The following is a 25,433-nucleotide window of genomic DNA, read 5'->3' as shown; positions in this document are numbered from 1 at the left end:
GGAAACCCACACAGACACGGGAGAACATACTTAAAGGCAATGCTGGATACGAACCTGGGTTTTTGGCCCTGTAATAGCATTGCACCAACAGCTACACTAACCAGTCCAACTCTGGACAGCATTTATAGATGTTCTGACAAAAGATCATTAACCTCAAGTGTTAACTTATTTCTCCCCACAGATGCCTGTCAGGCTGAGCAGTTTTGCCAACCTGTTTTTATTTTACATTGCTAGCATCTGTAGATTTTGTTGTGCTTTCAGATGACCATATTACAGATTCAGATAAGACATGAGATTTGGATAACAACCAACCTAGTTTTCTTTTCTAAAAAATGCAAAATTACAACCATGAGATGCAAAGATATTAAGATGTGGGAACCTTAATTAATGAACTGTGGCTGTGTGAGCAGTGGAAGAAACACAGCCACCACGTTGAGGGTCATTAACGATTGTTTTTATTCCAATTCAGCATGCCCCTTTAAGGACAGCATGAGCTCAGTCACCTGGTGCATTTTGAGGTCATAATCGCTGCCCAGGGTGTGTGCTGGAAGGGATGCTGGAGTCAGAGAGAAACCTCTGACGATGGCTGCCCCACCACATAGCAATACAAGCGGGGCCAGTTCACCATGAGGATGTACGCCGCCTCAGAACAAACATTTGGGGACTGATTAACGAAGGAAACTGAAGGATTGATTAAAAATAGGAGGAAGCATACATCAGGTAATCGGTCTCTGGTTGAGTGATTTTTTTAATGTTTATAAAAGATGCAGGAAAGAAATAAGGAGGGCAAAAAAAAGTGAAATAACAAATTAAGGAAAGTACCAAAACCTTAAAGTACATTTGAAGCAAGAGGGTAGTTAGGAAAAGAGTAGGTACCTTCCTACATGTGGAGCCAGGGGATATGAGCGGGATCCTACATGAATACTTCTCACTGGTTGTTGTGTTCGAGAATAGGTTCCACGGGTTCAAAGGGAATCAAGGCTGACATGTGTTATGAACAAACAGTGGTCTTTATTTACACAGAGGGGAATTCACAAGAAGGATACACACCGACAGACTACATAATATACACAGCACACAGGCACGGTGTGTATCCTTCTTGTGAATTCCCCTCTGTGTAAATAAAGACCACTGTTTGTTCATAACAAACAGAAGCGAGAGTGTAAGGATCAAAGGGTCACCTTTGGTTGTGGTTGGGCAGTGTCCTGTTGATCCTCGCAGGTGTTGGTGGAGTCCGAAGGTTAGTGGGCCGCGTGTGGCCATGTTGGCTGCTGTGCACGTGTGGCACATGTGCAGTTGGCTCGGCCCTGGCAGTGAATGGTTGGAGCTGGGCGCAATAGAGCATGCGTGGTGGGATCTTTGTGCATTTTAATATAGGTTCCCCCGCACACATCTTCAATTGAGTTTAATCATTTAACAATTTGGTCCAACATTAAGCTTAATAATTCAACAGTTCTGTTCAAATGTTATCCACGGTCGAAAACGTGTCGACCTGCTGACTCAGAGAGACGAAAGGCAACTGCCCAGCCTCACACTACTAGTCTGGTTCTCCCAACCCATCACAGACTGGGCACCCACACGAGCCTGTACCTCTGAATGACAGTTCGAAAACTAAGTCGTATGATCTGCCACTTGACGCTCCCCCACCCAGAACTGGAGCATTGGAGGTGGTTAGGTTGTTGAGTTGAGGGTGGATTTGGTCATGATGGTGGACTCCCTCTGGCAGGGTTGTGCCACTTGCACTGGATGGTCAATGTCCAAGTGTGCCGGCTTGAGACAGTCGTCAGACACAGTGTCAGGTCAACTGCCCATGTTGATGATAAAAACCGTGGCATTGTTTTAAGTTCTCTTAAGGGTCCCTTGTATGGTTTTTGCAGAGGTGTACAGTGGGACTCTCGGCAGAGGAAAATGCATTGGCAGTCCTGGAGGTCAGGTGAGACATACGTGGTTGTGAGACCACGTCAGGACGTTGGGACAAGAGAAAACGTGCCCACCTTTTCATGGAGGTGTGTCAGCATGCTGGTGGGGGTTTTTGATGTTCCGCGCTGTTGGGATGAAGACCCCTGGTTCCGCACGGAGGGTGCCATACAGCAGATCAGCTGAGGAAGTTGTCAGGTCCTCCTTTGGGGCAGTGCATATGCCTAGCATGATCCATGGCAATTTGTCCATCCAGTCTGGGCCCGTGAGCTGTGCCTTGAAGGATGCCTTCATGTGTCAGTGAAAATGTTTCACCATTCTGTTTGCTTGTAGGTGGTAGGTCATTGTGCGGTGCAGCCATCAGGATGAGCATTTTGTTCATGAGCAAGGATGGTTTGCGGTTGCCTAGGCCATCCATGTACAGCAATTTTGCCATCCTGTTGAGGCAGGAAAGGTCAAATGTATGCTTGAGGAGCATTTTGATCCTTTTGTACTTGTTGTTGACTGGTGGTTGGTGAAGGTGGTCAATGATGCACACTGACCACATAGTAATAGCAGTTATTTGGCATATGTGGAATTGGGCTTCGGCTTGTTCAAACTATACTTGCGGTTGTGATGTCCAGAAGGTGGGGAGTTTGAGTGAAACTGTGTTCTATAGACCTGAATTGTCTCCTTTCATCATTTTGCAATCCAAAATAGGCTGTTTTGGATCATTGGGGTCACCAATGTAATCATTTGTGGGTTGTACAAACACTGAGTTTAATTGTTCAACAACTCAATTCAAACAACAAGTTTATAATTCAACGGTTCAGTTCAAATGTCATTAAGCACTGTCAAAAATGCGAGTCGAGCTGCCGACTCAGAGAGCGGAAAAGCAACCACCCAGCCTCACGCTACCCGTCCACTTCTCCCAACCCATCATGCGCCACTCCCACAAGAGTCCAAATAACAGTTTGAGAACTAAAGTGGCCTAAGTCATTTTATCTTGGAAACTCCTATTGTACTAAATTTCCTTTTTCATCCCTCTCTAATTGATCAAGCTTATTTACTCTGGAAAGTTAAAGGTATAACATGCTTTTCGGATTTATTCTTGGATAACTCTTTCATGTCATTTGAACAATTATCCATGAAATATGATTTACCTCGATCTCATTTCTTTCGATATTTGCAGATTAGGAGTTTCTTAGTTTCGACTTTACCCTCTTTTCCCAATCGGGAGACTAAGACTGTTTTAGAGGATATACTATATTCAAAATTCCCTCCAAAAGGTGTGATATCTAAATTATATAATATAATTACAAAAATAAATTCTGGGACTTTTGAAAAGTTTAAAAATGATTGGGAAAGAGAACTCAACCTTCATATTTCTAATGAAAATTGGAATAAAATTCTGCGACTGGTAAACTCTTCTTCTCTATGTGCAAAACATTCACTAATACAGTTTAAAGTTGTTCATAGAGCTCATATGTCTAAAGATAAACTCAATCGCTTTTATTCTCATATCGATCCTATATGTGATAAATGTCAATTGGAAATAGCTTCCCTTACACATATGTTTTGGTCCTGTCCCTCTTTACAGAATTATTGGAAGGAAATTTTTTCCATTATATCTACTGTTTTGAATATTGATTTACAACCACATCCCATTACTGCAATTTTTGGATTACCTATGATAGATTTGACTTATTTATCTCTTCCTGCGGATCGTATGATTGCTTTTCTTACACTAATGGCTAGAAGATCTATACTATTGAATTGGAAAGAGGTAAATCCTCCCACTGTTTTCCAATGGTTTACCCAAACTATGTTTAAATTTAGAGAAAATTAGAAACTCTGTCTATGAATCCCCTTCTAAGTTTGAGTTAAGCTGGCGACCATTTATTCAATATTTTCATTTGTGGTGAGTTGATCTGGCTCTGTTTTCTTTCTATGATTATGTATGATAATTGGGCTGTAAGATGAGATCGGAGTGATTGGCGTGGTTTAGCTATATCTGTAGGTTTTTTTTTAATTTTTTTAAATTCAGATTTGTTTTTTCTTCTTTTTTGGGGTTTTTTTTTCTCTTTTTTCATATATTGTTATTAATTATATCTTTTTTTTTTAGAGATAGTTCACACCCTAAACTGATCAAAAAATTTTTTTTTATGATATATTTTTATTCTGTAATATTATTGTTTAATATCTCTGTATTAATTCATTACTTACTATGTATTTTTTTATATCCCTTTGAACTGTATGTGTTTATAAATAATAATAATAATAATAAAAAGATTGAAAAAGAAAGAAAGAGAACTAAAGTGGCACAATCCACCACAATATACACGTAACCCTAGTCTCCAGTGCAGACTCTGCTTGGGATCTGGGACGGGCCCATTGCACTCAGCTCTCAGGAGCTGCCTTCAGCCTGGAGTTCAGCAATGGCTAACAAGTAACAACTAACAAGTACACACATATAAATGTGGTTTCCAGCATCCAGGAATCATGCATCATGGAATCCAGGACTGGCCCATTGCAGTCAACACTCCAATACTCACTAAGGACATGGAGGATAGAGTAAGAGGAATGTATTAATGACTTGGATGAACTGATTAACAAGTTTGTTAATGACACAAAAATTAGTGGGGTTGTTGACAAGAAAGAAGGTTGTGGAAGGATAGTGAAATCAGATGGAATTAAATTCCGAAGAGTGTGAGGTAATATATTTTGGGATGTCAAATACAAGCTGGACATCATGTGAGGCTACATCCACAGGGACCTTGAGGTACAAATTTGTAGCTCCCTTAAAACAGCCACAGAGGTGGAGAGGATAGTGAAGGTAGCTTTTAGCATACTACTTCTCATAAACCAAGGCACTGAATACAAGAACTGGGAACGTCGTATTACAGCTGCACAAATCCATTGGTCAGGCTGTACTGTATTGTATAGTATTGTATACATTTCTGGTCATCAAAGCATTAAAATGAGTGCCACGGAGACTCACCAGGAAGGCTGCCTGGAACAGAGAGACTTAAATTATCAGAGTGAGAATGGAGAGCTGGATCAGTAAACTTGCAAGTGTAAGGTTTTATCCCCTTTTGGGGAACATTGGGGGGAACTTTACACAGAGAATGTGGAATGAGCTGCCAGCTGAAGTGGTGGATGTGGGCTCAATTTCAACATTAAAGAAAAATTTAGACAGGTAAATGGATGGGAAGGTTGTGGAGGGATAGGGACTAGGTGCAGGTCAGTGAGACTAGGCAGAATAACAGTTTGGCATAGACCAGAAGGGCCAAAGGCCCGCTTCTAGGTTCTAGGATTCTGGCATAGCTGTCAATTTCCAGCTGTGCGACAAGATCATCAACCCTGCATTTTGTACTGTGGTCATACAAATAATCAGTGCTGATTTCTTCACCCTTCTCAATTTTATTTTCAAAGTACCCTGGTAAATCCTTGCAATTTTGCCGATCCTTCCTCATAATCTCACTGTCTTTCAAGTGACCTATGGAAATCCACGTCCTTCAACTGAAATAAGGAAACCAGTAAAATTGGTCGTGTGGTGTGCCAAATTAAGTTAGAGTTCCTCCGACATTGCAAGTGACGACATTCACAAAATACTTTTGTTTGAAGATTCTAAATTAGAAAGATCGTCTTTAAAATGCGTTATTTCTTGTAGGGTATTTGTAAACAAAACTATATAGAAAGCAAGGCGCAATTTGTAACTTTTCCCTGTTTTTGATCGAGTTTTCATTCATACTGGCCTGTTAGCTCTGGTTCTCCCTCAACAGCTATATTTTCTGCCTCACGTTAAAAAGTAAACTGCCTGCAGTGGGACCCCGAAGACACTGCCTATTCACCATTAGGAGGCTGTGAGCAGCTTCAGAACCATTTCAAAGGCATCAGGAGTGAAGTGGAAACATCACACTGCAATGTGCTCCTCAGTAAAACTCGCCCCACACGGCAAACGGTCTCAGAAAGGCATCAAAGGTCGGTTTGAAGCCGTAATTCACCCTCTGAACATCAATGACAGGAGCCGATTGTGCCCGAACCATTCATTTCAAGGTCACCCGTGCACAGGCAACTCGTCCTCTCCTTCCCCTCTCCCGTCCCGAACTCTTCAGAACATTTCCTTACCCTCTCCCGACCGCCAACACTGAGATCGAACAACGTCCTTCAGGACCGGAGGAATCAGCGCCACATGCACGGTGTGGCAAAGGGAGCGGGGTTTACAGGTCGGCGTGATGACGTCACCGAGCAGCTCCACGAGTCACGACGCAATTCAGATGTTTCATCTGAGGACGGACTTCTCTGAGAACCCTTCTTCCTGCTGGCGAGGCAGAATTACCATTTACTGCCAGCGCAAAAATTACTGTACACACCGTTCACATTTAAACAAATATAAACAACTGTGCAATACAGAGAGGAGAAAAAGAACAGCAAAGAATAAAATGCAAAAGTGAGAGTCCTTAAATAAGTCCGATTGAGTTTGTTGTTGAGGATACTGATGGTGGAGGGATACCTTCTGTTCCTGAACCTGGTGGTGTGAGCCTTGTGGCACCTAGACCTCTTTCCTGATGGTAGCAGTGAGAACAGAGCATGTGCTGACTGGTGTGGATCCTTGATAATTGCTTCCACCTTCCAATGATTCTCCATAGATGTTCTCGATGGTGAGGAGGGTTTCGCCTGTGATGTCCTCAGCTGTGTCCCCACACCAGACCACGATGCAGATGGTCAGCATACTTTCCACCACATACAGAAATTTGCCATTTTTGAAATTTGTGATATCAAACCTCTGAAAACTCCTGAGGAAGTAGAGGCACCTACATGCTTTCACAATCCTATTAATGAGATGGTCCAGGAAATATCCTCCAAGATGGTGACTCTCAAGAACTTAAAATTTGCACACCCTCTCCACCTCTGATTCCCCCATTGTTCACTGAAACACACCTTGTTTTCCCTTTCTGAAGTTCCGTACCTGATATGTCCTGCCACGAAAATGTTTGCCAACATCATGATTGAAGTAAAAACACAATGCTGGAAAAACTCAGCAGGTCAGGCAGAATACTTTATATTACAAAGACCTTGAGTATCGCTGAATATCTCTCCCTCCGTCTGTGTGTCTGACACCTGTCAATTAGCTGGTTGTGTCCATCATGCTTCACACCTCCCTGGTTCACCAATCCCCTACTGGCCTTTAGTAAAAACTCAGAAATGCTAGAGGAACTCAGCAGATCTCACAGTGTCCATAGGAGGCAAACTGATGTTTTGGGCCTGAGTCCATCTTCAAAGTATGAGATAATCAGGCAGGCCTCTGAATTAAGAGAAATTACAAGGAAAGGAGGGCAGACAAATTATGTTAATTGGTTATGGATTGGAGGACAAGAGAGAGGAAAGGTGAGAATTCATTGGGGGAGGGGTATAGGTTCTGTGAAAGCAGAGTTGGCAAAAGGAAACAGAGGGAAAAGGGTAGAGAGAGAGAGAGCGAGAGATGGGGGGGGGTGGGTAATGGAAATTGGAGAGGTCTATGTTAATGCATCTGGTTGGAGGCACATAGACCAAATGGAATATGAGGTGTTGTTCATTCAATTTGTGGGTGATGACAGTCTGGAAGTGCATTAGACCATGGACAGACATGTCAACAGGGGAAGGGACAGGAAATTGAAAAGTGTGGCCACTGGGAGATCCACGCTACTACAGCAGACAGAGCTGAGGTGCTCAATGAAGCTATCTCCCAATCTTTGTCCAGTCTCTCCAAAGTAGAGGAGACTACAAAGGGAGCACCAGATCTAGTAGATGATCACTGCAGATTCACAAGTGAGTTGTGGGTCCACTTGGTCCACTGCTTAGGGGCCCAAATGGTGGTGAAACTATAATCATAGCTTTGCAAAATTTTGTTTTTCACCCCCTACTGGGCCTTGTCCAAGTGCACCCACCTTTGTTTTCCTTATACTCAGAATTTCCCCTCTGCACTCTCTGATTTGATGAAGGGTTCCAACCAGAAATGTTGGCAGTTCTTTTCTTGCACCAAGTTCCATAAGCACATTGATTTTTATTTTGGACTTTACAATGAAATAGCTCAGGTCTCAGATTGCTCTTATTCTCCACCTTGGCATAAGAACATGAATTGGCCATCTGGCCCATCAAGCCTACTCCACCATTCAAAACATGTTGTGCATTCAGTTCCACTTGGCTTTTCCCCAAAACACTTAATTCCCTAATTGTGCAAGAAATATATCTAACTGCATCTTTAATGTATTTAATGAGGCAGCCACAACTGCTTCATTTGGCAGAGAATTCCATCAGTTTCACTACTCTCTGGAAAAAGCAGTTCCTTCTCATTCTCTGAATATATAGGCCATGTCCCATAGTTCTAGTCTCACCTTGTTGTGTTGAGAAAAGTATCATATTCAGTGGGTTAACAGAAAGATGAGTCTGGACACAAGGGTTTGCAATCACATGTAGCTTTTATTAACACAATTTATAGAAGAGAATGGGAAAAAGTTAGTGAGAATAAAACACATAAGTGCACAATTTATAAAAGAGCATGGGAAAACATTAAACAGTACAGTACACAATTATTAATTCACACAAGCGGTGCTGACATTTGCACATTATAAGATCACAAGAACATAAGAAATAGGAGCAGGAGAAGGTCATCCGGCCCATCAAGCCTATAAGATCATGGCTGATATGATGTTATGAGCCCAGAGGACCCCAAAACCCAGCAGCATTAGATATTCACCAAGACAAACGGTTACTTAAACAAAAGTTGCTTTTAATTATATTTAAACATGAAAACAGAATCACACTTTAACTTATCACTATTAACTTAACTAACCTAACTTAACCCCCTTCTAATTCTAAGCACACGTGTATGTAATGTGTATGTAAGTTCAGAAAAGTTCTTTTGATTTACAGTCCAATGTCACTTCTCATTCATCCAAGTGCACTGGTTGCAGGCAATTCTTATACTGTGCACAGAATTTAACATTTAACATTCATCAGGCTTTGGTGCTTGGAAGGTAAATGGTTACTGGTCAAGAAGGTTCTTGTCAGTTTTCAGAGAGAGATTTGTTGTTTGCCGGACACCCACAGCTGATTCCTTGTAACCAGCTACTTCTGTGTCTTGCTGAAGAAACTTGCCCCATCAGAGTTTTCCAGATGATAACCTCTTTCTTTCAGGTCACCTTTTTGTTTCACTTATTTCAAGTGAAACATTAGGCAGCCAGCCCTCTCCTCTTGCATGAACCACAATGGCTTTGACCAGGCAGTCACAACCCATCCTTCAAATGGGGTTTTCCACAAGCTTGCCAGCTTGCTCTGTTCTGGTCCCCGCTGAGTATAAAACTGCAGGACTGAATTCTCTCTCTTTCTCTCAGAGAAAAAGCCTGCTTTTTCTCTCTCTGCTTGCCAAATCACGTGACCCACTCCAGACAGGTAATGCAATTAGTGGCCGGAGCCCAACATTGATTGACAGGTAATGTGACTTCCGAATATGTTTTAATTGGGTGGGGGGTGGAGGGTGGGGGTGGAGAACATGTGACCACCTGAAATACATGCATTCCAGACAGGAAGGGAGGCCACATTTCCTCCACACTTAACAGAGCTACCAATGGAAACAACTTTCTTGCTTCTATTTCATCTATTCCTTTCATAATTTTATTTGTTTCTATAAGTTCCTCTCTAATTGTTCTGAATTCCAGCTAGTGTAGTCACAGATGACACACCTTCTCCAGTATCCAGTAAGTCCTGAGTGTGCTGAATAATCAGAACTTTATTGTGTTTCAAGTTCATTTATTTTTATTGTCAGGTATACTGAGGTACAAGGAAAAGGGTTATTTTGCAAACTACTCTATCCATAAATATCAGAATAAAACAGTACAGACAATAGTTGCATAGAAAGATCAGTTCAAACAGAGTAAGGGCAATAGTTTTACTAATTTGAGGTTTGTTAAGTAGACTATAACAGCAGGAAAGAAACTAGGCTTGAAGCTGTTGGTGCGTAATTTCACCTGGCTGGAGGAGGGAAAGGAGAGTGTGTTAGGGGTAGGATGAATGTTCTAAAATGCTGGCTCCTTTCCTGAAGCACTGTGAGGTGCTGATGGAGAGGAGGCTTGTGTGATGGTCTGAGCTACGTTCACAATTCTGGAGGCCATTTTGGCCCATCAAGTCTATGCCAGCTTACAGAAGTAAAATGAAAAAATCTGTAGACACCGTGGGTGAAATAAAAACACAATGTTGGAGAAATTCATCAGGTCAAACAGTGTCATTTATATAGCAAAGGTAAAAATACATAACATACATTTTGAGCTTGAGCCCTTTATCAAGGTATGGAAAATGCTGACAGATGTCCAAATAAGAGTAGGGGAGCAAGTGTGGTCGCGAAGGCAGGAAGGAACAGGTGAAGAATGGAGGAGGGGGCAGCAGCAAGAGGAGGAGGGATGGCTGGATGAATAGAGTGAAGAGGGAGAGCTGGAAGGGGGAAGGGAAAGGGGAGGGAAGGGGGGGTAAGAGGAGAGCAGGTTAGCAGAAAACAGAAAAGCTGATGTTAATGCAATCTGTCTGGAGAGTGCCCTGAAGGAAAATCAGGTGTTGTCTGTTTAATTTACAAGAGGTCTTAGTGGGAAAGTAACTAAGACCATGGACAGACATGTGATTATGGGAGTATGACAAAGAACTGAAATGGTTGGCTACTGGGAGGTCTCTGTCACTGGTGTGGATAGAGCAAAAGTGCTCAGCGAAATGATCTCCCGGTCTATGCCCAGTCTCTCCAATATCGAGGAGGCCACAAAGGGAGCACTAGGTGCAGTTATGGAGCAAAGGTGCTCAGCGAAGCAATCTCCCAGTATTCCATGGGTACCCCCTCGGGTCCCATCTATGCTTACCTGTTTGTGGGCTTTGTGGAGCAATCCGTGCTGCAAGCCTACATAGCCTCAACTCTTCCTATGTTATACTGATGACTACATTTGGACTCATGCGCCTGCGATGAGCTTGTCAACTTCATTCACTTCACAGCCAACTTCCACCCCGATCACCTGGTCCACCTCTGACAACACTCTCCCTTTCTGTATCTCTCTGTCTTCATCTCAGGAGACAAGCTTTCCAGTGACATATATTACAACCCCACTGACTCCTATCTTAACTACACTTCTTTACACCCTGTCCCCTGCAAGGATTCTATTTCATTCTCTCAATTTCTCATCTCTAGATGAGGTCTTCCAGTCCAGGTTTTCTGAAATGTCTCCCTTCTTCCACAAACATGGCTTCCCCTCCATCACCGTCAACTCAGCTCTCACCAGCATCTCCTCCATTTCCCAGTCATCTGCCCTGACCCCCTCTTCCCCCAGATGCAACAAGCACAGAATCCCCCTTGTCCTCCATTACCATCCCACCAGCCTCTGCATCCAACACATTATCCTCTGGAATTTCTGGCATCTAAAACAGGATTCCACTACCAGACATATCTTCCCCTCTCTGCCTTGCGTAGCATCTGCTCCCTCTGTGACTCCCTCATGCACTCATCCCTACCAATCGCCCCTCCTGGCACCTTCCCCTGTGGCCGCTGGAAGTGCCACATTTGTGCCCACACTTACTCCCTCACCACAATCCGAAGCATTTCATTTGTGTATCTGCAGGATTGATTTACTGGATCTAGTGCTCCCTGTGTGGCCTTCTCTACATCGGAGAGACTGGGCACAGACTAGTGATAGCTGTGCTGAGCACCTTTTCTCTGTCCACACCAGTGAGTGATCTCCCAGTAGCCATTCATTTTGGTTCTGTGTCACACTCCCAGACATGGATGTCTGTCCATGGCCCACCAAGACCACTGTAACTTGGGAGGAACAACACCTGATTTTCCATCTGGCCACTATTCCTTGCTCACTGCTGTCCCCTTCCTCCCTTCTCCATCTATTACCTTCTGCCTTTGTGACCACGCCTCCCCCTACTCTTTTATTCAGATGCCTGCTGACATTTTCCACACCTTGATAAAAGGCTCAAGCCTGAAACGTCGGTGATGTAGTTTTACCTTTACATTATATAAAGGACCTGATGAGATTCTCCAGAATTGTGTTTTAATGATCTCGTACCCTGTAACCAAACTCCCACTGTTCTCTCCATAGATTTCAGCAATTGCCTACACATTCCAGGGAATATGTTGTTGCCAATTAGCCCACCCTACCCAGACCCAGAGTGAGTGCAATCCTAACAATGATCATTAAATACCGAGCCATCATTCTTCGCCATCCAAGTCACTCCGCTAAGCCCACATCAGCAGCGGGGCCGCGACGCATGCGTAATGCTTGTGAAGGACGGAGGTTCCCTTTGCGACATGTGTTTCCGCCGTGACTTTGGCTTTACGGCAGCAGGTGATCGGTCAGCTGATGCTGCTGCTGCTGGCGGCGTGTTCGGGCGGGTGAATCGATTGGTGTTGGTGTCACTTGTCATGTCGTTGTTCGGGGCTGATGACGATGACTTGGATTTCCTGTCACCGAGCGGCGGGTGAGTGAACCGATTGGCAAGGGAATGAAAGGCGACGGTGAATGGGATCTGCTGGCTTCCACTCCTACACCGGGAGACACTTGGCCTGCTGGTACCCTCGTCCTTTCCTGGCCCTGGCTGTCGGTGTTCACTGAGGCAGGGCTAAGTCTCCTGATAACCATTTGGCTTAACCTTTATTTAAAACTCATCAACGTGACTTGTTCTTCAGTAACACTTTTCCAGCAACTGAGAGAACTGAAGGGGGCATTCTGTTAAGATGAGCTCTTAGTTGGATTCACACGTCCCAGCACTTCCCTTCTAAGGGCTCAGAATAAGGGAAAGTACAGTATTCCCTGGAGGATGTGTTCAGGTTTATTGTCATCTGACCAATGTATCTCTGGATCATAATGCTCACACACAGAACACCCTACACACAAATGATATATAAACAAGGGGATCCAAAATAAATATATATAAAATAATTGACTGGTTTATAGAATTGTTCAGCAGTCTCACTCCCTGTGAGAGGAACCAATTTTCCAGCCTGGCAGTCCTGATTTTTTTTAATGTTCCTGTATCTCTTCCTTGAGGATTGTGTCTCAGAGATATTGTAGGCTGTATGGTAAGAGTCCTCATTTATTCTCTGAGCCATCTTTTATGCACCGCTCCCTTTAGATGTCGTTGATAAAGGAAAAGGGAGACCGCTGTGATCTCACGCTTTCATTGCTTTTGTACTGTCCTTTGGTCTGATACTTTACAGCTACCATATCACAATTTGATGCGCAGGCAGCCAGGGTACTCTCTTGTGCTCCTGCAGAATGTTGTTCAGATGACGGCCAGCATTATTGCTCTCCTCAACCTCTTTAGGAAGTGTAGGGATGCTTTGAGTCTTCTACATCCTTATACCCTGCACTTCCTTGACATTGTCTTGTTCACCTAGTTCTGGCCACATTTCTGTCAGCTCCCTACTTTAACTCGCTCTTATTCTTTATAAACAATTATCTTTGCAATACAAAGCAAGAAGGGGCTTGTACAATGTTCGCTTCTATTTGTGACTCCTCAAATCACATATGGTCAAGTAACCTTTATGCCACAAAAGTGGAAGCAATGACTCAACGAGAAAGAATATGACTCTCCATCCTTGACTTTACTGCTATTGCTGCTGATGAGTCACCTCAGTCAATAATTTAGGATTGTCAAGAACCAGAGATTCATTGGGGCTTGCCATGTAAATACCATGACAACAAGAGCAGGTCAGAGGCTGCGTTGAGTAGCTTCTCTCCTGACATTACAGAACAAGCATCAGGATCACGTTGGATTACAGCTCAAACAATTCTTTAGAAGTTTGCCATCATCCAGGATAGATCAAACCATGATTGGGATCCCTCAACTACCCTTCTACCACTGGTGTACAGTGACTGTTTTGAGTACTGCCTTCAACAACACTTGTCAAATATTGATTTACACCATGACTGCATATACGGCTCTATATCTCTTGCCATTCTCATTTGGAAACATGTTATCACTGGGTCTAAATCTTAGATCTCTACCCAACAACACTGTAGGAGCACCTTCACCAGAAGGTGTGGACTTTGCTCACTGCTAACCTTTTCCAAGGGATTTGAGGTGGGCCTTGTCTGTGATGTTCAGTTCCCAAAAAAATGAAATAAAGCTCTCTTTCTCTATGTCAGCTGCCCTAATATTGCCTGCTGAGTTATTGTTGAACATTGAATCACTTTGGAACTTTTAATGCTAATCATGTTGTATAAATGCAAGTGAGCATACGAATTCATTTGGTAAATGGAAATCCTGAGAGTTGAAGTCGATCCCTTAATAAAGTTAGGAACTCAATCTACCTGTATCCGGTGCATTTCTGTGGTAAAAGATCAGGCAGAGGATTTATGACTTCCACTAAATATACAATTCACACTGCACTCTTCTAAGCTTTGAATGTATTGACTGAAGTTTCAGAAGCAGTGTACAATGACAGTCACATTGAGCTCAAGGGCTACATTTCTTCTCTTTGCTCTTCAAGGTTGTTGATAATTTTGTTGTTTTAAAATTGGTGTTATTTTGGGGTTGTCATGAAACATAATCGAAAGTTATATTCCTGTTTAAACCTTGCGCAATTTTTTTTTGGCTTTGAATTGGGTGACCTCTACTTGTACTTGATTACCTTCTGTAGCAGGATACAGACATGAAACAAATATGACTACAGTTTTGTTGAGATTTTGTGATCTTGAAGGTAGTTTTGGGCTCAAGCCTTATCTATAAATATAATGACAACTTGCATCGACTTGACTTTCCTTCTGTCACAAGATTTCAGATTATTTGTTTACACTGGACTGTTTGCATTACAAAAGGTTGGTTATTTTCTGGACCATTATTGACATTTTACCATAAATAGTGATAGGATTGAAGTATTATTTGTAAAGTGAACATATCCAATATATTTTTTTTAAATAAAAGATATAAAACATTTGTCAATAGTCCAACATGTAGAACAGTCTGCATGAAGTTGGTGGGCAAAGGAAGTATGACTCTGGACTTTTTTCAGAGTTGTGCTGGAATGATGCAGTCCAGCCTTAACTGTATATAGTGTTTTTTTTTCAAAGCAATTAAGACTTTTCTTCTTGAACATTTTTGGGTGTATTTTATGGCTTTTGAGCTGCTGATCACGCAAATCACCTTAACATTTTCCTATCACGTACCGAATTTTAGATGTAACCTATTTTTATGATTTCCTGTCATATTTTAAGTCTATTAGTATATTGCCCACAAAGGAAGCTGTTTTGGACAGTTCAAGCATGCCTGGGCATACACTCAGTACAGATGCTATGCAATTGTTGTCTTAGGCCTGGGCATGCTTAGGATAGATTCAGACAGGCTATAAAAGCAGCTCACATATACAGATGCTATGCATTACATTGATTATAGATTGAATGCATGTTGATGCATGTTCATCAGGCAATAGCACAGCGAGTGTACTTAACAATAGCATTTTTTATCTTCAGGAAGATTCAATACAGCAGAAATGTCTCGTCAATGTCACAACAGTTGCAATTCTGTTACATTTGTGGTGAGTATATGCCTGAGGCTCAAAGAAGCAGCATGACTGGTCTTATTAAGAAAGCCAATGAACTCCACTTTGGTTGTAAAATTGGTGACCAAGACAAACTCTGGGCTCCTCACATTTATTGTGCAAAATGAGCAGTCAACATGAGGGTTTGACTCTGATGTTCTCAGAAATCAAAACCGTTTGCAGTCCCAATGATAAGACAAGAACCGAATGATCACATGATGGACTGTTCATTTTGTCAGACCGATGTATCTGGTTTCTCTCCAAAAAATAAGAAATTGATTGGGGAATTTCCATACAGCCGTGAGACCAGTGCCACATGACAACAGTTTGCCAATTCCGAAGTCACCAGCGACCTGGAGCCTAGACGAGACAGACAAAGGTGCATCAATGCATGAACCAGATGTTGAACTGTTTACTGCCTGGTTATCCTCATCTGATAACACAGCCAGAATTAAATGACCTGGTCCATCACGTGACTCCTCCATGTGAAAATGAACTTGAAGGGGAGGGTAGAATATTTTAATATGAGATTTCACATCCAAAGTACAGAGTACCTATGGATAGATGTTAAAATTCTCAAAGATACACTACACTTAAAATCATCAATGCCTGAAGAGGGCGCACAAAATCAGTGAACCGGTGCGGACTCGAAAGGCCAACATGGCCTGTTTCCGCTCCGTAAATGGTTAAATGGTCATATGGTCAGGATGTTGGGTTTGTCAAAAGCAAAACCAGAACTACTTGGTTACAGACTGTAAGGATGGGGTTTGCTGTAACCAGTTACGAAAATTTAAACCATGGGAAAGTAGTATTAGGGTAACCATCAATGCTGGCTGACTTTTGTTGGACACTGACACGAGAGGCATCAGATGCTAAGTACAAATGAAAATCAGTGGCAAAACATTTTTAAGTCAATTCAACTAATGCAATGTGCCAGCATCATTATGCAATTAAACATGCTAAAATCAATAAAAGTTAATTTAATGTTTCTATGTGATCCAGCAAAACTGAAATTATCTTTGTGTTTAGCTTGAAGTCATCTATCATAATCCTGACTTATTTTCAGGGAAAAAAATCTTCTCGGGGTGGGGGGGGGCAGGGTTGAAATTATTGTCCAGTTGTAATTTTTGCAGAAGTGTCCCTATAATTGTCGTGGAATTATTTGCTTTCCTGTGGTTCAGTTACCCAAGGAAATATGGCCTTAAGATCTTTAACATAATTGATAGCAATTAAAGTTGTACTTTATCTAAAATATATTTACTCTGTGGAGACATGGAAGAGGAAATGAAACTAAAAATGAAGTCTAAAAAAAGAGAAGTGTTGTAATTACCATGTATTTTTCCTCCAATTTGTCAGAGTACACTTAGCAGCAACATTCCTCACCAAAACATTTTTCCAAATGCCGATTGTTTCCAGCAGAAAGAGGGCAGAAATGGAGAAAACAGAATTGGTAATATTTATTAGAGATTTAATATTTTTCAGCATGGATCTATCCAAAGGAAAAATTACAGAACATAAAATTTGCCTTCTGCCTACTATATGGCAGACAAAGAGTCACCATTGGTGTTGCCCGGTGCCCCATACAATTGATTTTGCTGCAGATCTAAGATTTTAAACCCATTTCTGGGGCCACCTTAGATACAGTTTTTGCTTAGAGGAAAATCAGTACTTAATTTGGGATAATATGCTATGAGGGGTGTTGGCAAAGGCATAGAGTTGTGTGCCTGATTAGGGTGGACCAGCGTTGTTTTGGATGCATTAGTGTAGGGTGATATTTGGGGGTGAAGTCATTAATGGAACAATCAAAACTAAGAATGTAAATTGGATGGATTAATTTTGCTTTATTATGCAGAAGAAAGTAAATTTTGATGACTTGATTTGAAAAACTGCATAAAATTTGAACAGATGTTGAAGGAGAGCAGCATCAAGGATCTGCACTGCCCAGGCCATGTTCTTCTCACTGCTGCCTTCAGGAAGAAGATACAGGTGCCACAGGATTTGTACCATCAGGTTCAGAAATAGTTTCTACCCCTTGGCTATTAGACTCTTGAACAATAAGGGATACCTATACTTATTTAGAGACTATTTAAGGACTCGTATGCTTGATATTTCTTACTGTATATTTAAATTTGCATCCGCATTTGCACAGTTTGTTTACAGTTACTGGTATAGAAATTGCTTAGCCTGGCAGGAAAAACGTCTCAGGGTTGTATGTGATGTCATGTATGTACTCTGACAATAACTTTCAGCTTTGAAGTTGCACTCTATTGGTTTTGGACACAGATAGATGAATTATCTGTTTCTGGTTGAATCTGAGAAGGGTTGCATATATCTTTCTAATAATTGGCTGGACAAAGCTTTAGGATGAATATCCAGTAAACTGTTACATAACATGTTGTGTTGAGAACAAAATGATAAGTAGCATATGATCTAATAGCCTTGATCATTCATATTTAAGATAGTAAATACTTGCAAGTTTCAAATGAGTTTTTCTTTATTAATTTTGTAACCTTGCCATATCCTGTTGCTTAATTCTGAGTAATGGGCATTTTTAGTTTACTGCTCAATACCATTTTCAATTAAATCCCATTCAAATGCAAGAGTTAGGGGGCTTTTTTAGGGTTATGTCCTCCTGTTGACTTAAAGGAGCTCTACTGTACTAATTTGTTCCTTTACTGTCTTTTTAAACAAATTTTTCACACTATGAACCATATTAACCAAAATACACACAAAATCCCTCTTGAATATACATAGTGTTATTTTCTCCCCTTTTTCCCCCCTCCTCCTTCCCACCCCCTTCCCTACCCACTAAACGTTCAACATATACAATACAATAAACCCATTAAACAATGTCATCACACAATGAAAATAAACAAGAAAATTGTGTCATCTACTTTTACACACTGGGTCAGTTCATTTCATCTTCTCATTCTGTCATTTGAGGGGGTGGAGGTCCGTGGTAGGCATTCTCTGTTGTGTTCTGTGTACGGTTCCCAAATTTGTTCGAATACTGTGACTTTATACTTTAAATTGTATGTTATTTTTTTCAATGGAATACATTTATTCATTTCTCTTCTGATTTCCAAGTTGACATTGTACATTTTTTTGCTATAGCTAAGGCTATCATAATAAATCTTTTTTGTGCTTCATCCAATTTGAGGCCTAATTCTTTACTTCTTATATTACTTAGAAGAAAGATCTCTGGATTTTTTGGTATGTTGCTTTTTGTGATTTTATTTAATACCTGATATAGATATTCCCAAAACTTTTTCACTTTCTCACATGCCCAAGTTGCATGTACTGTTCCCGATTCCTTCTTCCAGCGAAAACATCTATCTGATAATGTTGGATCCCATTTATTTAACTTTTGGGGCGTGATATATAGCCTGTGTAACCAATTATATTGTATCATGCGTAACCTAGTGTTTATTGTATTTCTCATAGTTCCGGAGCATAGCTTTTCCCATATTTCATTTTTTATCTTTATATTTAGATCTTGTTCCCACTTTTGTTTGGGTTTACAGCTTATTTCATTGTTCTCTTTCTCTTGCAGCTTGATGTATATGTTTGTTATAAATCTTTTAATTATCATTGTTTCTGTAATCACATATTCAAAATTGCTTCCTTCTGGTAACCTCAGCCTGCTTCCCAATTTGTCCTTTAAGTAGGTTTTCAGTTGGTGGTGTGCAAACATTGTACCATGAGTTATATCATATTTGTACTTCATTTGTTCTAAAGATAATAAATTATTTCCCAAAAAACAATTTTCTATTCTTTTGATCCCTTTTCTCTCCCATTCACTAAAGGAAAGGTTATTTATTGTGAATGGGATTAGTTGATTTTGCGTCAATAATAATTTTGGTAGTTGGTAATTTTTTTTCCTTTCTTCCAAATGTTGAGCAGATGGTGCAGTACTGGTGAACTTCTATGTTGCACCAGTTTTTCATCCCACTTATAAAGTATATGTTCTGGTATCTTCTCGCCTATTTTATCTAGCTCTATCCTGGATAAATCTGGTTTTTCCCTTATTTGATTAAAAATCTGATAGATATCTTAATTGTGCTGCTCTATAATAATTCTTAAAGTTTGATAGCTGTAAGCCCCCTTGTTTGTACCATTCTGTAAATTTATCTAGCACTATCCTCGGTTTCCCCCCTTTCCATAAGAATTACCTTATTATTTTCTTAAACTCATTGAAGAATTTCTCTGTTAAGGGAATTGGTAACGATCGAAATAAGTATTGATCCTTGGGAAGATATTCATTTTAATGCAATTTACCATTCCTATCAGTGTTAGTGGTAAATCTTTCTAATGTTCTAAGTCATCTTGTAATTTCTTCATTAATGACTGATAATTTAATTTGTATAGATGGCTTAGATTATTATTTAGTCTAATACCTAGCTATCGGATTGCTTGGTTTGCCATTTAAATGGTGATTCTTTCTTAAACTTTGTAAAATCCGCATTATTCATTGGTATCGCTTCACTTTTATTTGCGTTGATCTTGTACCCCGATATTTCTCCATAATCCTTCAATTTCTTATGTAATTCTTTTATTGATAATTCTGGTTCTGTTAAGTATACTATGATGTCATCTGCAAATAGACTGATTTTATATTCCTTCTCTTTTATTTTTATCCCTTTTATTTTATTTTCTATTCTAGAGTTTTATAGCTAAAGCAAACAGTGAGGGAGATAGTGGACATCCCTGCCTAGTTGACCTGCTTAATTTAAATTGGTTCGATATATATCCATTTACTGTCACATTCGCCAGTGGTCCCTAATATAATGCTTTAATCCAATTAATATATTTCTCTGATAGGTTGAACTTCTGTAGTACTTTGAATAAATAATTCCATCCTACCCTGAAGGCTTTCTCTGTGTCTAAAGCAACCACCACAGTTGGCGTCTTATTTCCTTGTATTGCATGGATTAAGTTAATGAACTTGCAGATATTGTCCGTTGTTTGTCGTTTCTTAATAAATCCAGTTTGATCTACTTTCACTATTTTTGGTACACAGTCGGCCAATCTGTTTGCTAATAGTTTTGCTATTATCTTATAATCTGAATTAAGTAGAGATATTGGTCTACACAATGCTGGTGTTAGTGGATCTTTCCCCGTCTTTGGTATTACTGTAATTATTGCTGTTTTGCATGAACCTGGCATGTTTTGTGTTTCTTCAATCTGGTTCATTACTTCCAGGAGAGGAGGAATTAATGTCTTTAAATGTTTTATAAAATTCTATTGGGAGTCCATCCTCTCCAGACGTTTTATTATTCGGTAGCTTTTTTAATATATCCTGTATTTCCTCTATTTCAAATGGCTTTATCAATTTGTTTTGCTCCTCTTCTTGCAATTTTGGTTGTTCACTTTTAGCTAGAAACTCATCTATTTTGTCTTCTATCCCTTCGTTTTCAGTTCGGAATAATTGCTTGTAGAATTCCTTGAAGTTTTCATTGATCTCTATTGGGTTATATGTAATTTGTTTGTCCTTTTTCCTTGATGCCAATACCGTTCTTTTAGCTTGTTCTTTTTTAAGCTGCCAGGCTAGTATTTTGTGCATTTTTTTTTCTCCTAGCTCATAGTACTTCTGTTTTATCTTCATTATGTTCTTCTCCACCTTGTACGTTTGTAGTGTTTCGTATTTTATTTTTTTGTCTGCCAATTCTCTTCTTTTTGTTGTATCTTCCCTTGTTGCTAGTTCTTTTTCTGTACTTAATCTTTCCCTTTCCAGCTGTTCTATTTCCCAATTGTAGTCCTTCATCTTAGTTACATAACTTGTTATCTGCCCTCTGATGAAGGCTTTCATTGTATCCCATAATATAAATTTATCTTTCACTGATTCCGTATTTATTTCAAAGTACATTTTAATTTGGCACTCAATCAACTTTCTAAAATCCTGTCTTTTAAGTAGTATGGAGTTTAATCTCCATCTATACGTTCTCGGTGGGATGTCCTCCAGCACTATTGTTAATAACGAGGATGATTGATCCAAAAACAATCTAACTTTATATTCTGTTTTCCTAACTCTCCCTTGGATATGGGCTGACAACAGGAACAGGTCAATCCTTGAGTATGTTTTATGTCTACTCGAATAATTATGAGTATTCCTTCTCCTTTGGGTGTTGTCTCCTCCATATATCCAAAAGTTGCATTTCCTGCATTGGTTTAACCATAAATTTGGCTACTTTGTTCTTTCTGCTAGTCTTTTGTCCAGTTTTATCCATCTTTGAATCCAAATTAAGGTTAAAGTCCCCTCCTATCAATATATTCCCCTGCGTATCTACAATCTTCAAAAAAAAACTTGCATAAACTTTTGATCCCCTTCATTAGGTGCATATATATTGACCAAATTCCAGAGTTCTGAATATATCTAACATTTTAATATTACGTATCTCCCTGCTGGATCTATTATTTCCTCCTCTATTTTGATTGGTACAATTTTATTGATTTATATAGCTACACCTCTGGCTTTTGAGTTATATGAGGCTGCCGTTACATGCCCTACCCAGTCTCTCCTAAATTTATTGTGTTCCACTTCAGTTAGATGCTTTTCCTGCATGAATGCTATATCTATTTTTTCTTTTTTCAGTAAATTTAATAGCCTCTTCCTTTTGATTTTTTTATGTATTCCATTAATATTTATAGTTATATAGTTCAACATGGCCATTTCATTCTTTGTTTACATCTCATTTCCGCTTCCTCTCCACCACCTTTCCCTTTTCCCCATTTCTATTTCTCAGTTTTCTTTTTTTGAATGCACTGTATGACAACATTTCTAAAACATAAAATATTTCAACCATTCCCAGATCTAAAATTCCCTTAACCCCAAGTGTCCCCCCCCCTCTCTGAGTCGCCCCTTGTCCTTTGCCGGGCAACCACAACTCCATTCTACATTCGGACTGCGAACCCATTTGTAAGTGTCAACTGATTTCGCAGTGACTGTTATTCTCTCCCACCCAACCCCCTCCAGAAAAGACTTTTATCTTCACATTACAACAAAGCTCCCCCTTGTTTCTTCTTTTTTCTTTTTGTTTCATTTATTTATTATTAATTTTTTTAAACTCCTTTTTTTCCCCCTTCTCCCTTACTTCCCTTTTCTTCCCTCCTTTAGTTCCATTTTCTTCCCTCCTTTAGTTGTTACTTATACATTATTTTTACTTCTTTATATGTTGTCTGATGTCGTTCTTTGTTCTTGTTATATCTCTTCATCTTTTTGCAAATTCTTGTGCTTTCTCTGGATCCGAGAACAGTCTGTTTTGCTGCCCCGGGATAACTATTTTAAGCACAGCTGGATATCTTAACATAAATTTATAGCCTTTCTTCCATAGGGTCGATTTTGCTGCGTTAAACTCCTTCCTCTTGAGGAGCTCAAAATTTATGTCTGGGTAGAAAATTTTTTTTGACCTTTGTATTCCAGTGGTTTTTTTGTCTTCTCTAATTTTATTCATTGTCTTCTCCAATATATTTTCTCTTGTCAAGTATCTCAGAAATTTTTACTAAAATGGATCTTGGTTTCTGTTGTGACTGTGGTTTCCGGTCTCATGTTCTGTGTGCCCTTTCTATTTCCATTCCTTCCTGTATTTCTGGCATTCCCAGGACTTTTGGGATCCATTTTTAAATTCTTTCATATCTTTGCCTTCTTCATCTTCCTTAAGGTCCACTATCTTTATATTGTTTCGCTTACTGTAGTTTTCCATTATATCCATGTTCTGAGCTAACAACTCTTGCGTTTCTTTAACTTTTTTGTCACTTTCTTCCAATTTTCTTTTTAAGTCGTTCACTTCCATTTCTACCACCATTGCACGTTCTTCCACATTTTCTAATCTTTTCCCTACAGCTGTTATGACCAGCTCTATTCTACTCACTTTTTCTTCTGTACTTTTCATTTTTCTTTTCATTTCACTAAATTCTAGTGTCAGCCATTCTTTTAATGCTTTCATATGTTCTTGAAATTTTTAAAAATCTATGTATTGTCCATTCATTTTACCTCTTATTCCTTTGTGCAGAGCTTGGTGTTCTCCTTCTTCTTCTTCTGTGTCTGCTCTTGAGTTTGTGTCTTCTATTTCTCTTCCTTGTATCTGTGTCTCTTCTGACTTTCTTGTTGAGCTGCTTGTGTCAATTTGTTGGGTTTTTTTTTCCATGGTTTTTTGATGTTGGTCCTCTTCTTCTGGGTTGGTTATCTGTTGTGTCTAGTTTCCTTTTTTTCATTCTCACCCCTCCTGTTCCCATTGTTTTCTTTATCTTCCAGCTGGGAGCCCTGCTGTCGGGTCTCTCTCAGCTGTTCGTGCTTTGGAGTTACACTCCACAGCTGGTCCCCCCTTCCCGTCGGTGTTGTCCTTGTCGTGCGCAATTGCGCACCCCTGTTTGGCGCCGTAAGCCTTTTTTGCAGTCCTGTGGTTAGGGGTTGGTTGTGCAGACTTGTTTTTCTTTGCTGTCCTTTTTAGCCAGCCATAGAATGTCTGCCTCTGCTGCTGCAGCTCCTGGGTCCTTGAATGAACACATGGATAACAAGAGACAAATATCAACAGGCATTCGTTCTAAAAAGAGCTGCTCAAATAACAGATTTGAACTTTCAACAGATGACAGGAACAGCATTTCGTCCATTAGATCTGAAGGGGCACGGACTCCCAACCCATCGAGGTGTAGTAGTTTGACTGCCCTTTCCCTATGGGACATACCATATTCTGGCAATAAAAGTGCTTTTAAAGTGTCATACTTGCTGGAACGTGGCAGATCCTGTAGGAAGTCACCAAAGCTCTTAGTGATGGCCTAGTCCAGAGCACTGACAAGATGGTGTCCAATTCAACTTTGTGAAGGTGAAATTGTGAAGGTGACAATGTAGTAGCTGATGCATTGTCCTGTTCTGCTCCACTTGAGGTTTCGTCCATTGATCACGGTATTGACTCTGCAGATTTGGCCATGGCCCAAGAACATGATATAGAGACGAATGCTTGGTGGACTGAGATTACCAGACTTTAAGAAATACTATTGGGTAGTATAGTTGAGGTACATAGTTTCACTTTTTGAGGGAGGAGGTATACCATCCTGGGCACAAATTATTCTGCACATGATAGGTGAGAAGATAGCAGAAGACTTTATTTATAAATGGGAATCTGAATTGTTATCTGGTGACAAAAGACACTTCTTGTTAAAACATACTCTTTATGTGTTGAACAAGATTAATCAGTGCATTGGACTTAAAGTGGGGTTGTTGTCAAAAACTCCCCTGACTCAGAATGGCTTAATGCCGTAGACAATAGATAACAAGATCCTGGACAACTGGTGCCAGAAAGGGATCAGGTGTATTGAGGACTGTTATGAGCGGGGGCAGCTTATGTCATTTGAACAACTTAAAAATAAATATGAATTGTCAAACAGGACATCCTTCTTCTAAAAAAGTTAACGTCTTTTTTAAGGGAGAAATTAGGTCCATCTATGGCCCTACTGATGTACAGTGGCATGAAGGTCCTGATTCTAAAGGGGAACACGTTTATTATGGCAATGTATTTATTTTACTCCAAGTAGAAAGACCAAAACCAGGTCTTCATAAATCTAGGCTAAGGTGGGAGTCAGACTTGGGTGTAATGATTGATGAACGATGCTGGTCAGACCTGTGTCATGACAGCATGACCTCAATTATTAATACTCAATATAGGCTGCTGCAGTATAATTTTCTACGCCAGTTGTACTATACACTGCAGAAATTGAACAAGGCTAAGCTGGAAATTTCAGATCAATGTTTTAGATGCAGCATAGAGATGGGAACTTTTGTGCACTCAGCCTGGTCATGCTCCAAGGTTAAGCTCTTTTGAGCCAAGCCTTAGGGAAAAAAAATCATAGGTAAAGAATTTCCAATGGACCCAGAGTTGTTCCTGTTGGGAAACATCATGGACATAAGACTTGCGATGAAGCTGTCCAAATTTCAAATCCAATTTGTGTTGCTTGCTTTGGCGATGGCCAGGAAGTGCATTGTGGT

The 25,433-nt window shown here is 40.2% G+C and overlaps 2 protein-coding genes across 9 annotated transcripts in view; one reads left to right on the top strand and one right to left on the bottom strand.

Moving 5' to 3' along the window:
* Positions 1-6,136, bottom strand: part of slc31a1 (solute carrier family 31 member 1) — a 122,593-nt gene extending 116,457 nt beyond the window's left edge. The window contains exon 1 of the mRNA XM_069933876.1: positions 6,028-6,136. The gene's annotated coding sequence lies outside the window, so the exon portion shown is untranslated. The remainder of the gene's footprint in view (positions 1-6,027) is intronic.
* Positions 570-25,433, top strand: part of fkbp15a (FKBP prolyl isomerase family member 15a) — a 183,847-nt gene continuing 158,983 nt past the window's right edge. For 4 of the 8 annotated variants that reach the window (XM_069933691.1, XM_069933673.1, XM_069933684.1 and 1 more), the window contains exon 1: positions 12,259-12,393. In XM_069933691.1, the coding sequence (XP_069789792.1) occupies positions 12,338-12,393 (56 nt within the window). In that variant the 5' untranslated portion in view covers positions 12,259-12,337. Of the gene's footprint in view, positions 721-1,893; positions 1,934-12,258; positions 12,394-15,386; positions 15,452-25,433 lie in introns of those variants that run through there. The other 4 variants (XM_069933733.1, XM_069933701.1, XM_069933715.1 and 1 more) reach the window with 3 other exon arrangements.

This window comes from Narcine bancroftii, chromosome 1, assembly GCF_036971445.1.
Source record: "Narcine bancroftii isolate sNarBan1 chromosome 1, sNarBan1.hap1, whole genome shotgun sequence".
Taxonomy (NCBI): Eukaryota; Metazoa; Chordata; class Chondrichthyes; order Torpediniformes; family Narcinidae; genus Narcine; species Narcine bancroftii.
The sequence above is the reverse complement of the archived record's forward strand: the minus strand, read 5'-3'. Positions and strand labels throughout refer to the sequence as shown.